Source organism: Simochromis diagramma, unplaced genomic scaffold (genome assembly GCF_900408965.1).
Source record: "Simochromis diagramma unplaced genomic scaffold, fSimDia1.1 OVJJ01000343.1, whole genome shotgun sequence".
Classification (NCBI taxonomy): Eukaryota; Metazoa; Chordata; class Actinopteri; order Cichliformes; family Cichlidae; genus Simochromis; species Simochromis diagramma.
The window spans coordinates 4,915,709-4,928,801 of NW_024386831.1; the positions used below are offsets into that span (position 1 = coordinate 4,915,709).

At 40.8% G+C, this 13,093-nt stretch overlaps 1 protein-coding gene across 2 annotated transcripts in view; it reads right to left on the reverse strand.

The window, feature by feature from the left end:
• Positions 1–11,521, reverse strand: part of col18a1a (collagen type XVIII alpha 1 chain a) — a 76,173-nt gene extending 64,652 nt beyond the window's left edge. Inside the window, exons 1-2 of one of the 2 annotated variants that reach the window (XM_040027605.1) lie at positions 11,335–11,521; positions 11,177–11,250 (exon numbers count right to left, since the gene is read on the reverse strand). In XM_040027605.1, coding sequence (XP_039883539.1) covers positions 11,177–11,250; positions 11,335–11,339 — 79 coding nt within the window. In that variant the 5' untranslated portion in view covers positions 11,340–11,521. The remainder of the gene's footprint in view (positions 1–11,176; positions 11,251–11,334) is intronic. The other variant, XM_040027604.1, reaches the window with a different exon arrangement.
• Between the last annotated feature and the right edge of the window lie 1,572 nt (positions 11,522–13,093).

Below are 13,093 nucleotides of genomic sequence, written 5' to 3' on the forward strand. Positions count from 1 at the left end.
CATGCCTGAAACATCTTTTCCAAACTTGGATAAACAACATGAGCTAAATCAATACCCTGCCTGTCAGACTCCTTTCAGAGGCAGATTCTCTCCGACTTCATATATGATGTACCTGACAGTGAACTCGTAAGGGCATGCTAGATGTCATCGACTAAAACAACTCTTTTTGGAGGTGAAACCAAGAACGAAGCGCAGCTTTTCTAACAACGTGAATTGCGGAAAGAAAAGAATCTGCACACAGTGTAACCAGAGACTGCTGCTATAAGACAAATCCCCAAACATCATGGGCCTAAACCACAGACCACAGGGTTCACACGTTGTGTGCTTAACACTCTAAGCTCCCCTCTTGACCCATTTTCAAAGCAGCTTGCTCAAACAGAAAAACCACCAGGAAGTTTGATTCTGTTCAGAACGCATTGGGTTTTTAAAAAAGCAATAATACAGCTGTTAAGAGAAATGTTAAACAACATATTTATTCTAATCACTATAAATTAACACATTCATAAAGCTTTAAAAAAGTGGAAGATTTAATATTCTACAAATATTTGGGAGCACCCAATGTCTGACTTATTAGACGTTTGTAAAATTGGCTGATTGAGCTATTTTCACCCAGACAATCGTGTTAATGATGATGATGAAGATAAGTGTCTGCTGATGTTAATCAGATCAAATTAAACTGAAGCCGCAACCACTGACTCATTGATGTGATGTCAGAATACATGCCCTTGAGTGTAATTTAACAGCGCAGTTCACTTTAACAATATGTTACTGTGTTGTAGCACACGACTGAGTTTAATTTGCCCAATAGCTTTAAGCTATAGAAAGCACTGACTGACGAGTCACTCCGTCTGCTTTTTCTGCTAACAGGCGAGGGTACCAAACACTGGTTAAAAATGCTCATCTGACTATATCAATCAGTCCTTTCAGTTCAAGAGCTTAAAATGTGACAAAAGTGGGAAAAAATGAAAAAAAAAAAAAAAAAATCTCCATAAGTCAGTACTTTTAACAAACAGTGAGACATTCAAAGGTCTTGAGGTTCTGTGAGTCAAAAGCTGCATTATGGTCACATTCCGAGACATGTTCATATCTAATAAAATAGAGGCCCGCCTCTTTAGTGTTCAGACTGTCCACTGACAAATTTCCCAGGCTATCGACATTCTTAAGATTCTCCTGTCAGTCACAAAGGGCAACTTATTGACCGACCATCTAGCAACTGCTCCCAAACACAAAATTCAAGTTTTTTCACTTCCTTCATTACACAAGTAAACCATAACAATACTGTAAGCTGCACAACAACAGTGTTTTAAAACCCTAACATCTGCTCAACAAACACTGACACGTCAAGGTTTTGGCAGGAGCGGGTTCGTTTTCATCAGCCTGACACACTTAAGACTCCGAAAGATCAAACACCCAACAGAGAAGTCTGGATCAGTGGCTATGAACTGAAAGGAATATGTCCAGGCATGTGTCTAGGAAATGATTGTTCAAACAATATTCAAATGTTGTACTCTTAAATAAGAGAACAGCAGACAGTGTTTGCCTGCTTGATTTTAATCTTGCATTGTAATTATTTAAGACATGAAAAGGTTTGGCCAGAGAGATCAGGAATCATCCATAGCTAGGAGTGCTTCAGTGTTTGAGGCTCTCAGATTTTCAGTCATTTGTACAGTATTACCTAGCAAAACTTTAGATCACAGTATGTCAGGGAACTTGTATGGTGTCTTACATGTAACCAAGATTATAAAGTGTCATTTTGAGACCATTTTTAATTAAAACCTCAGGTTTTCACCCCTTTTCGTCATTTTGAGTATTCCCAGATTAGAGTCTATTCAGTGCAACAAGCTTAAAAATCTATGTGGTTCAGAATTGACTTCAACCCTTAAAACTCTGAATTATAAAGAAAAGTTTTTCTTTCAGCTTCAGTACGTTTTTTTCCCCATTTGAAGGCTTTAATCGCATCGTGCCATTTCAAATACTCCCTCACACAAACGGTATTCACCATGAATGCAAAATTTCTACCTGCCTACACAGGTCTGTGATTTACTGAGCAGCTAAAAATGCTGGCAAAGGTGCAGATGCATGTGCACAACCTTTCAGCGTTCAGTATGCGCCAAAGATGAATCTCTTTCCATTCCTGTTGTTCTTTCTGAATGCATGAGTAAACAGCATCCTCTGCAGAAGTCATGGGCTTCAAGTGGAAAGAATGCACACACAGTTCTTGTTTCTGCACTAGCTCAGTCGTGTAAGGAATTAACTGTTAGCTCATTCTGTTGGCCGGTGCCGTCCCTTTGTTATTTTCTGGTTCTTTGAGCCTGCTAGGCCTAACTCAAGTGTTGAGTTTCAGCTTTGTACAGCTTTTCAAGAACATGTCAATGCAGATCAACGCTTTGAGAGTAAATCCAAGGAGGCTAAAACGCTCGATTTTTGTCACAAAGAGAAGAAATTGATATCATTCCCTTCATATTTGCCCTTCACTGGCTAATGCAGACATACAGTAAGTAAGTAAATGAAACACCGACTTTAACTGGAGCCCAAAGATTGATTTTAATCCTTAATTTTCCTTAATTGTCATGAAATCAAGGAAACCTTTTCCTTTATAGCAGTGCACTTTGATTCTTCCATAAAACTCAGAACTTACTCAATACTGAGTTCAGCTTAAACCGAGATGATGCCAAGAGACCTTTTGGTCAGTGAGGGACTTATTTAGGAAATAAAGTCTGTTCTGCAGCCTAGGCAGCTGCCTTCGCCTCAAGATCGCACTGTCTTGCAGTTTGTTTCAGTAGAGTGCAACCAAAATGGTGGTTTGCTGTCAGTTGTGGATTTCCATCAATCTCCCTCTGGCTATCTGGCTCAGGTCACTCAAGGTGTACAAGTCTGCTGCCATTACAGCCTCTCTCCGGTCGATTCTGTCCCCACAGATCTCCCACAGCAGGCACTGCAGGCCAAACTTCATGGTCAAAAACACCTGCGACGTTGGGTCCAACACACCGAGTGCCCATTTCCCAGCTCCTCCACCTCCTTTTTTCCAGTTTATTTACAGTATATATTTAAAGCTAAAGATTTTTTTTTTTAGTTCAGTAAATGCATAATGCTTTAAACAATAAACAACAATGTTTGATATCAAAATATTGACCAAGACAACAGCCCCAGATGAGAATCACATATATTATTAAACCCTATTGGAAGGGCATAAACATTTAGCTTACCAGGCAACACCTTCAAATGTCTGTCAGTGAATTATGTTGGCCAGCTTATACTCCACCTTCAACTGACACTTTAATCCCCTGTAATGAACAGAGACAGTGGCTGGACTTTATGCCTATAGCTATATCAGAGGCCTGGGGATACAGTAGATGAAGAGAAATAAGTGGTACAAAGAGGCCTTTCATCCACAAGACAATATCAGAGCTCTCAATTAGTGCAAGCCAGACTGGAGACTAGAGTGCCAGCATTGATTGTTCCCCCCACCAGCCACTTAGCACAAAAAGTCCACAGGTTTTCCTGTACTACAGCTTAAGCTAAGCAAAGGCATGTTAAAATACACATGACTGGGATTTTACTTTGTTTGAGCTGGTGCACCAACCTGGTTTAAAACAAGTGAACTTTGTGAACCAACAAGGTAGGAAGAAATATCCCCACAAAGAGGACTTGAAAAATGATAGTAGATATTACTGGTATTCCAAAGTAAACTTGGACTCTGCTCCACAAGCTTTTCAGAGGAGTAACAGGAAACATTTATTTTCAGGGCTGAACACAGACCAACAAATGACCAGATAAACATCAAAAATAAACACAGACTGCAGAATTTAATACAGCCACTTCCACAGGTCCCATCTATGTACGGTATGCCAAACCCAAAAAAACAACAACAACACAGTTACTCTTACCTGAGGGCATTCATAGAGCAGTGACCTTAACATGCTGTCTGACTTTCACACAGGGAAAGAAAAGAAGGGAGGCAATAAGAGACTGGTTGAAAACCAGCACAAAACTAGCCAAAGCCTAAGGCGAACACAGGCCTGTTCAAGGGCCTGGACCGTATCATGCGGATACAGTCGGGTCACGTTTAACTGCCAAATACAGACTTGATTACTTCCTCTCACACAGGTGCAGAGAGTATGCATTTCTACAGCACACTCAACTGGAGTAGGAATGATGTGATAGGGGTGACTTGAAGGTGACATGAGGGACTAGATATTTGAAAGCTGATCTCATTCTTGTGTTATGAAGTGACCCAAACAGGCTGTGAAAATAATTGTTTTTGTCACTTCACATGAAACATGAAAGTCTGCTTGGCAATATAAGACCAATCATTAGAAAATGCATGTATTTTAATAAAAACACAAGGTAAACTACACACTGGATTTAGAAGATTTACCCTTTTGTAAGCACTGTAGTGCATTAGCAGTTCTATCCAAGATGTACATCTGAGAGTGGGTCAGTTTTAGGTTGGGTTGAATATATTGAACATACTTGAACTGTGAGAGTCAGATCTGTATGAAATTACAGGGTCTTTGAGGAGATTGAAACAGACATTCATATGAAATGAACGACTGAAACAGTTGCTGCGCAAACCATTCATTAATTTAGAGTTTAAAACAAGATAGCAAGATGTTCCAAAGGGAGGTAAATTTAGTCCACCACTGCATTCTTACCTTGTTCTTGTCTTGGTAAGACAGGATGCAAAAGGAAACTTAAGGTTACAAGGACTTTACATGACCACAACTACTTAGCAAGCCTAAATAACAAGGCTATAAACGTGAGCTGTGAAACAAAAGGGCTCAGTTGACTCCAGCGCAGAGTCTCAATGGATGTTTCAGCCAATGAGGTGGTCAGTGTGGAAGAGAATTTGACTGCAGACCTTCCAGGCTGTCTCAGCAAACAAATAACCCTGCAAATCTTTCACTGGACCTCTAAATATTTAACATCCCCATGGTTGGCCTATGTCCCTCCTCTCTAAGTCTCTTATTAATGGATGGCGCTGTGCCACCTGGTCCGTAACAACCACAGAGTGAATGGAGGGCATCCTTTATTATCCGCGAGCTTATGATTCACACAACAATTAGCAGCTTCCAAGTTATGAGCAGCTGAGGCATTCACTTTGTAAAAGTCTAGGCTTAGCACATCATCAAACAAGACCGTAAGTCCTCCATCTCACTGTAGTGATAAGCAATGACATGAATGGAAAAGGATTGGATACTGGATGCTTTCCAAAGATGATGATGAAAGGAAGTCACCTTCAGAGCAAACTGATGCATTTTTAAGTTCGGGCTGTCCACAAAACAGCAGTAGAGTCAATGGCTGATTTCAGTTGTCAGTTAATTTGTTCCTGTAATTCTTTCTATCTTATTAATTCAAACCAAGTGCACCTGGAAACCTCACCTCTTGGTTTCTGGCAGGTACAGTGAGGATAGGTCATCAAATCTCATACCTTGCTCAAAGTCCTACTTCCGGCAAACACATAGGAAAGTAAAGGATCGAGCTATAGGACTCGGCAAATCCCTCTTTTGTGAGAAGATCTCTCGGTTTGATGGTAATCTCCCTGTCCCAAGGGATTCTCTTCAGTCCACACCCCCACGTGAGATTTGTGACAGGGTAAAAAGAGAAGTGCCTACAGACACAGCAGATCTTGAGGGACGGGTGAATGAGTGGAATTCAAGGATGCCTTGAAAAGCAGTCTCTACATCATGAGAGTCAATCAGAAGATAAGACGACGTGGAGAGCGCAAAAAGAGGGATATAACGGCAACATGAGGTTCAAAACGCACAATGGCATTCCTGAGAGGGGCCTCGTGAAATGCTGAATGGTCTATTCATTCATTTTTTTAAAAAAAACACATTGGGTGGTAGCTGGTGCCTGTGTTAACAGTGCTCACATCTGACAGTTAAAATAAGCTAATTTCAGATTGAAATCTCCAAAGTACCTTCTAAATAGTGTAAGAAGATCACATCATAACTAAAGACATAAAGCAGTCTATATGGTCCCTCTGAACCAGTCATAGATTGTGGAGAGTGAAAAGCCCACGGCTTCGATTTCTTAGGACAAGAGAATGTAAATGGGTGGAGTGGGGGTCTCTAGTTTCATGCCTCTGTGTTCAACAGGCTGTCAGTGAGGACAAGTGAACACTACCTAAAGCTGGAGACTGGGACAAAGTGCCAGTAGATAGATCCAGTTTCCCCTGCTACAGCCAAATACGGCTTTGTGGTGGAAAAATCTGCACCTGGTGGCCATGGAAACCAGTTTTCATCCAAACGAGAGCCAGCAGTGCTGATAAACTGAAAGTGAGCCCTGATGAAAATGTAATGCTTTCTAAAGGAGCTCAGCGGCTTTTGCAAGTTTCGTTTGGGTGTCTAAAACTACAACACTGCCACTATGAGCTGTGTTCACCCTTCTTCAAGAGGCTTGGCAACATGCTCCAGTCTATACACTGTTACCAAGTTAATGTCTTCTAGAGCTGAATACTCCATAATTTAGATATTTATCACTTAGGTTTTTATTGACTGAAACTTTTAACCAAGAAATTGTCGATCTTCAGAAATCTCTTTTGCAGGAGTGTCCTGAACAATCAGGAAGCAGCCTATTCAATAGTGTTTATTTTACTGAGCAAACAAAAGTATACAAAAACTGATATTACAAAGTCATTATTGCCATACACACAAAAAACATCAAAATCTGCAACAAGGGACACGTCTGCCTTTAAAGAACACTTTCCCTTTCCGTATGAAGCGCTTCAATTCGTGATTACATGCGTGTCTAAAGCAAACTTTGAACAATTTTTCAAACATAAGACACGTCAGTAAATAGTCCACTTCAAATGAGTTTGCACTACTGGAAATACAATCCTAGGTTTAGGCAGAAAATCTGTCTGGAAGGAACATGAAGGAAGCGGCACACATGATGCCCACTCACAGTTAATGAAGTGGATTATTGGCTGTGTAAATCGCACACTGGAGCAATCCAACATGACAAAGATCGAAAAAACTGGCTAATGTGTGATCTGGCGGCATTGGACTTCTCGCATCCTCCTCTGTCAAGCAAGTCTTGGAGAGGTTGAGGACTGCAGTGCATGTGTAAAAACGGCTTAAATTCAGATTATTCTGCCAATTCTTCCATGTATAATAACAAAAAAGGTACTGGGTTATTTTGCTTTGACTGCTGGATGAATTCTTCAAGAACTCTCAAGAACTGAGCTACACTTGTGTCTTCTTCTTCTGCATCAACCAGCAACTTAACTATGCTCACACCTTTAATAAAAAAAATAAAAAACATGCATATGCTGTAGTCTCCTGTAATTTCCGTACCTTCACACTTTAGATTTTATGTGGATTACAGCTCGGGGAGACCAGCAATGATGTGAGGGTTTTCACCACAAACAGGAAAGAGATGCTAAGTGGTAAGAGGGCACTCAGTGTGCCATTAGTGCGGGAGATAGTTGGGCGTACAGAGCAAGTGGCCCGACAAATCCTCTTCTGTTGCAACATAAGCAGTAATTATGGTGTTCCTCTGTATTTTGCCACAGTCAACCCAGCATTTTGACATCAGGAACAGCATGAGACAACAGCTGAGTGCACCTGAAACACCAAGTGGTAGGAGAACATAAAATAACAAATAACAGCTGTGAGCAACATTCAAAAGGATGCCCTGTCCTCAAAAGCAAGATAACAGAGGGACGCTGCAAATAGTGAGGCAACACTGACCAAAGGCCTTTAAATGCCAGGAAATGTTTGTTAACATAATTAAAACAGATTTGATTTTTTTCAGTTATTTGAAATTTAACCTAAAACCATCAAAATGCTGCAAATATAAAGTTTGATCCATAAACTGTTTCCTAAAATATAAGTTTCTAATGCAACGCTTTCAAGGTCACAAAAAGAACTTAAAGACATAAAAGGTGAGCATTTAATGAATTTGCTCCCTTTCTTTTTGTCATTCAAATGCAACATCTTGTTTAAGCTGAGACTCCAGTTTCGGTGCTGCTTCTATAGCCAGGATTGATTCATAAATCCATTTTGTGCATGCATAAGCCGGGTTAACCTGCATGCAACCAAAGTCTAAAGCCTTTTCTTTGTGTTGAAACTATAATCAAAATAGAAGAAAATGTGGCTAAAGGAGGATATAAGGGTGAGGTGAAACAGTCTACATGCATCCAAAAAGATGATCTACACAGTAGATCCCAAACTACATGAAAAACAAAGGAAGGCCAGTCATTCTTCCTTTCTTGTGTGTACACACACCTAATTCAAACAGTGTTCTTTGTCATGCAGGAGTGATTCTTAAACTTTGCCGAGCTTTCGGGTGTCTAGGGTAGATGTAGATATACAACTCTTTCAGATTCACTGCATGATCCAGATGGGTTAGATTAAGCTTTCAAAGGTTTGTGACCACCGTGGTTTTCTTACAAAAACATGCCGACTTTAAAGTAAACGACACCGAATGTAAATTTCCTCTTCAGGCTACTTGGGAAATGTGTTTCTAATGTAGACAATCTTTTCTTTTTTATATGCAGGTCTCTGACAAATGTGCAGTGTTAACATGAGTCGTAAAAGGCACACGGTTCTCGTTGAAATAACTGCATTTAGAAAGTTTCATGGGGGCGGGGAGTGTTGGGATTTGGCTTATTACTGGAGTATGCAAATTTTCGAACCCATTACCAGTAGCAAACTTAGACCCAACTTGAATTAGAATGGCTGGCAAACATGACTAAAAGACATACTGGTATATGCAAGGGCAGATACCATAAAATACAGGTGCCAATCACCTGTGTCTCTTTTGAAACTGCTGGAGAAAGAGCAGACCAAGGCAGAAATCCAGATATCCTCTCTACCTCCTGAATGATTCCCACCAACAATGTCACACACAAATGTGTGTTTACACAGAGTCCAACCCACACACACTTTCCACAGACATAAACCTACTTAGCAGAGGTTTAATTAACTGTCTAAACGCTGGTGGTTAACACAATGTAGCAAAACAAATGCTAGAAGAAACCTCCGAACCTCGTGCTTATGAGACACTTCCAGAGATGTTGATTGTTCATAAGCAGGTTTACTGACTAGAAAATCCAGGGATTAGACATCACAAGGTTCACTGAGTCAACTGAATCTGTGCACAGTCGCCCCATTTATTTCATTTAAGAGTTTCACTGATCCTAACAGAGGCACCAATCCAACAGCCACCCACGTAAGACAACCTAACTTTAATTCTTGAAGGGTTTGTTGCTTTCCATTTAGAATATGTTGTGTCTGCTGTTTACAGCAAATTTACCTTCTTATGGTTTCCCTGTGCATATATCTGAATCGGTGCCATCTACATTTGTTCTTTTTCTTCAGGTTTTTGCACATTTCCCCTAAACTTTGTTACAGGTTCACCTGTAATGCAGTGCCAATGCCTAAAATAAGTATTTAAGCTCTTAAGCCCCAACGCCCCCTGATACGGGGGAGGCAGAAGATCAGGTAGGCTTGGGTCTTAAGAGGTTAAACCAAAAGAAAAACATTTTGTATTTTTAAAATAAACCAAACTCAATTTTTTTCCAAAGCAACAAAAAGGAAAAATTCTGATTCTGAATCTCTGAGTCTCGAAGCAGATGTTCAAATACTGCAGCTGTACATTACTTGACACATCAACAGATGTTTGGGTGCTCTGCATAAGCTATACTTTTCCACCATATACGCCTACAACAACAGCATCAACGTGTAGGGAGTAAGATTATGACCGTCAGTTAGAGCCTCCAGAAAAACTTTAAACATGAGCAATTTTGATCAAAAAGCTTGTAAATTACAATTCATATTCATCAAATATGTCTGTTCTGTATTTTGTATTGTATTTTGAATGTATTACGTTTTGTTTCACATGGCTGTCCTGTCCTCATGACCATCAGGCTTGTGCACAAAAATGGAGAAAACCCCAAGCCAGCTGTGATTTTCAATGTGGCATCTAATTCAGCCATTAAATGGCTCAGTGGGGTGTTCCCTTGCAGCCGTTCCCCTTCCCCCCACCTTGTCCCGTTTCCCTTAGGCAAGACCATGCTGGGTGCATGTCAAAGATCACATGACAATAGAGATTCCTGACCCAGCCGGGGGAATGGGAATGAACCTAATTCAACCATGTCGCAAGCTGCTGAAGCATTGCTCTTGAGACAGAGTGGCGGACCGGTGAACAGCATTCATGTGAAAATGTCACGTTGCTCACAACTAACTATTTGAACATTTTTACATATTAGTATTTAAGGAATGGCAAAATAAGAGAGAAATAAAAGGAGGTGAATGACATAAGGAACCAACTCCTTTATTAAATGGGCTGCATTACTTTTAAGAGGCGGTACATGTAGAGTTACAGTCATCTTGGCATCATATAGTTCCTCAAAGACCCTACAGTGCTGATCAAATATTAATTGTCAGCCTCTCAGTTTCCTCTCCCTATCATCTGACAGCCACACAGTTCTCCAACTTAACGTTTACCAAATTAAATGTAGGACATTCATGATAAATAATTCAAGAACATATGTGAGTTTTTTCATTGTGTGGCTCTTACAGCCCTTTAGCACCATCATAGAGGAAGAAATGCTCCACTGTCTTTTCATGCTGTTCAGCTGCTTTGGCACTGTAACGACTACAAGGATACAAGTTCTGCTGAGGTGGACACACAGGAGTGAAAGAAATAAAAAGAGCCTCTTTTCAACTGACATGAAAACACTACAAGGACCAGACACAGAGCAAGACACAAGAGGGACAAAGAGACAATGAAACTGTGTTGAGGAAACACTGCACACCTTGGCCTTGGAAAAAAATCTAAATGGCCCAGAGCCACTTCATGTTCTGTGTTTAATCTTGGAATCACAGCAATGTGTTATCACACAGAAACGCTAATGGACCAGTTAGTGGCACATAAAAACTTTCTGTAGATCAGACAATGCCACCAAAGCCAAACAGTGAGCTAACATCAATCTGTGCATACAGCAGCAGGTATCATGCAGGTGTTCCTGACGTTTCTGTAAGGCAGGCATTAAAAAAAGATAATTTATTGTGGATAAAAGAATTTTCGTCCCAGCGAGTATATGTTAATTAAGCACGGAGATCACGTGAATCACTGATTGTCTCAAAAGTCTCTGAACTAATGATTTCTGCTGTGCATGCGCCACCAAAGCACAGATACTCTCATCTCCAGCATAATTTCTTACCTGACCACTGCGATGCCACCGGACCGGCGAGAATAAGCGCGCAGCAGACCAGGCGCTCCAGTAACGAAGAACACCTGCGGAGGCAGCAACACTCACTGTAACTTCAGCGCTTCGCCCAAAGCTTTACAAAAAGTTTCAATCAAAACGTAAAGCGGTACCTCATCTTCAGCTCTTCGTTCACCAGGCTTGATGGGGAAGCTACATGGACTGTTTTTGGGGGGGTGAAAGGTGCAAAAAGTGAGCTCAGCTTTCCCGGTCCAGAACACCGCTGCTGCGCGCTGCCCGAACAGCTGATGAGGACGCAGCGCTTCTGCTGGAAACAGGAGGAGGGAGAGACCTGCAGGACTCCACATCACGGACTTCCGCCAGGTCCTAAAAGGGAACTATCGCACACTTCGACGACTGTACGCTTATGGAAATGTTAAATAACAATAAAAGTGTTTGGAGGGGATTGTCACCATTATTTTTTATTACTTTAATTCTCATTTCGCAGTAAAACTAAAACGCATATTTAAAATATTCCTCACATTTGATACTAAAAGGAGAGCAGACAGCACATCACAGCTGAGGTGAGGTGAGCAACTATCCCACTTTATGTGACCCTACAGAGTTTACTGAAACAAGGTGCTTTGTACAATAAAGTCAGCACCCTTCAATATAAGAGACACCATCCCAACAATCACAAGATGCCGCTTGCAGAGGCATCAGAAGGGAGGAAGAACTCCTTTTTAACAGGAAAAGACTTCAGGAAGATCCAGGCTCAGGGAGGATCAGCCATGTATGCAGCTGTTTGGGGCTTGAAGGAAGAGAGACACCAGAGGAGCTTCAGAGACGCCACAAACAATAAACAGGACAAAGAACAAACTACAGATGAGATCAGATCAAAGTTAATGACATGAATTAGCAGCATATAAACACAAAGGGAGTGAAAACAGATGAGTGGGACAAAACAGATTTAAATCAAATCCCGGATTTAAAAAGGAGCCAACAAAGAGAAGTTAATATGGCAGAAATATGATCTCTCTTTCTAGTCCCTGTAAGTGCTCTCACTGTGGCTTATGAGATGAATAGAAGGAGCTTTAAAAAGCCTGATAATGGGGAATTTTATACTCAAACAACCAACGAATGGACTACTTTTTCACCCTGAGACCGGATGTTTCTGAGCACAAACACTGTTCTTGTTTACAGAAGCCAACACGAGTCTCACATGAAGCATGCACCCCCAAAGATATGTGCCGATCAGTGGATGCATTCATATTAAAGCCTGGTAATGATTGCCAGACAGAACAGCTATGATGGTACTGCAAGACTACAAAAGTAAACCTTAGCTTCCACTGACGCTTACATTTTAACCTGCATTACTTGTGTGTCTGTTTATTTAATATCAGACCCCTTCCCAGCATTAGTAAAGCACCCCACATTGTCCCAAACAAAGATAAGATGTGCTCTACATTCATTTATTGAGCAAAGCTTGTGTCTCACACCAGTCAAATCCAAGTTGCTGTTGGTTGTCCTCCACCTGTTGGTATTAGCTGACTGTGAATGGGTGAAGAACTACAGCATAACCTGAGTAAACCTGAGTAAACCTCTGATTTCCACAGGAAAACCTTCAGTCATTCATACAAGTGTGCACTGTCACTATATTCTCGAGATGTGGTGGGTTCACAAGCACAAACCTGATAACAAATTTCCCACGTGTGGGACTAATAAAGGTTATCTTACATAATGACCATTTGTAGCTTCAGAGGGCTTACCGTAATTTATCTTACACAGACATAATAAAAAGGTGAGACCTACCTGATGAAGATGGAGGTTTTGGGAGGAAAAATAAGAAGAAATTTAATTTCACTGAACTTAAGACTTAGAAATAATAATTCCTGCTTCACACTGGCTTCAAACATTGCATCAGCAGTACAT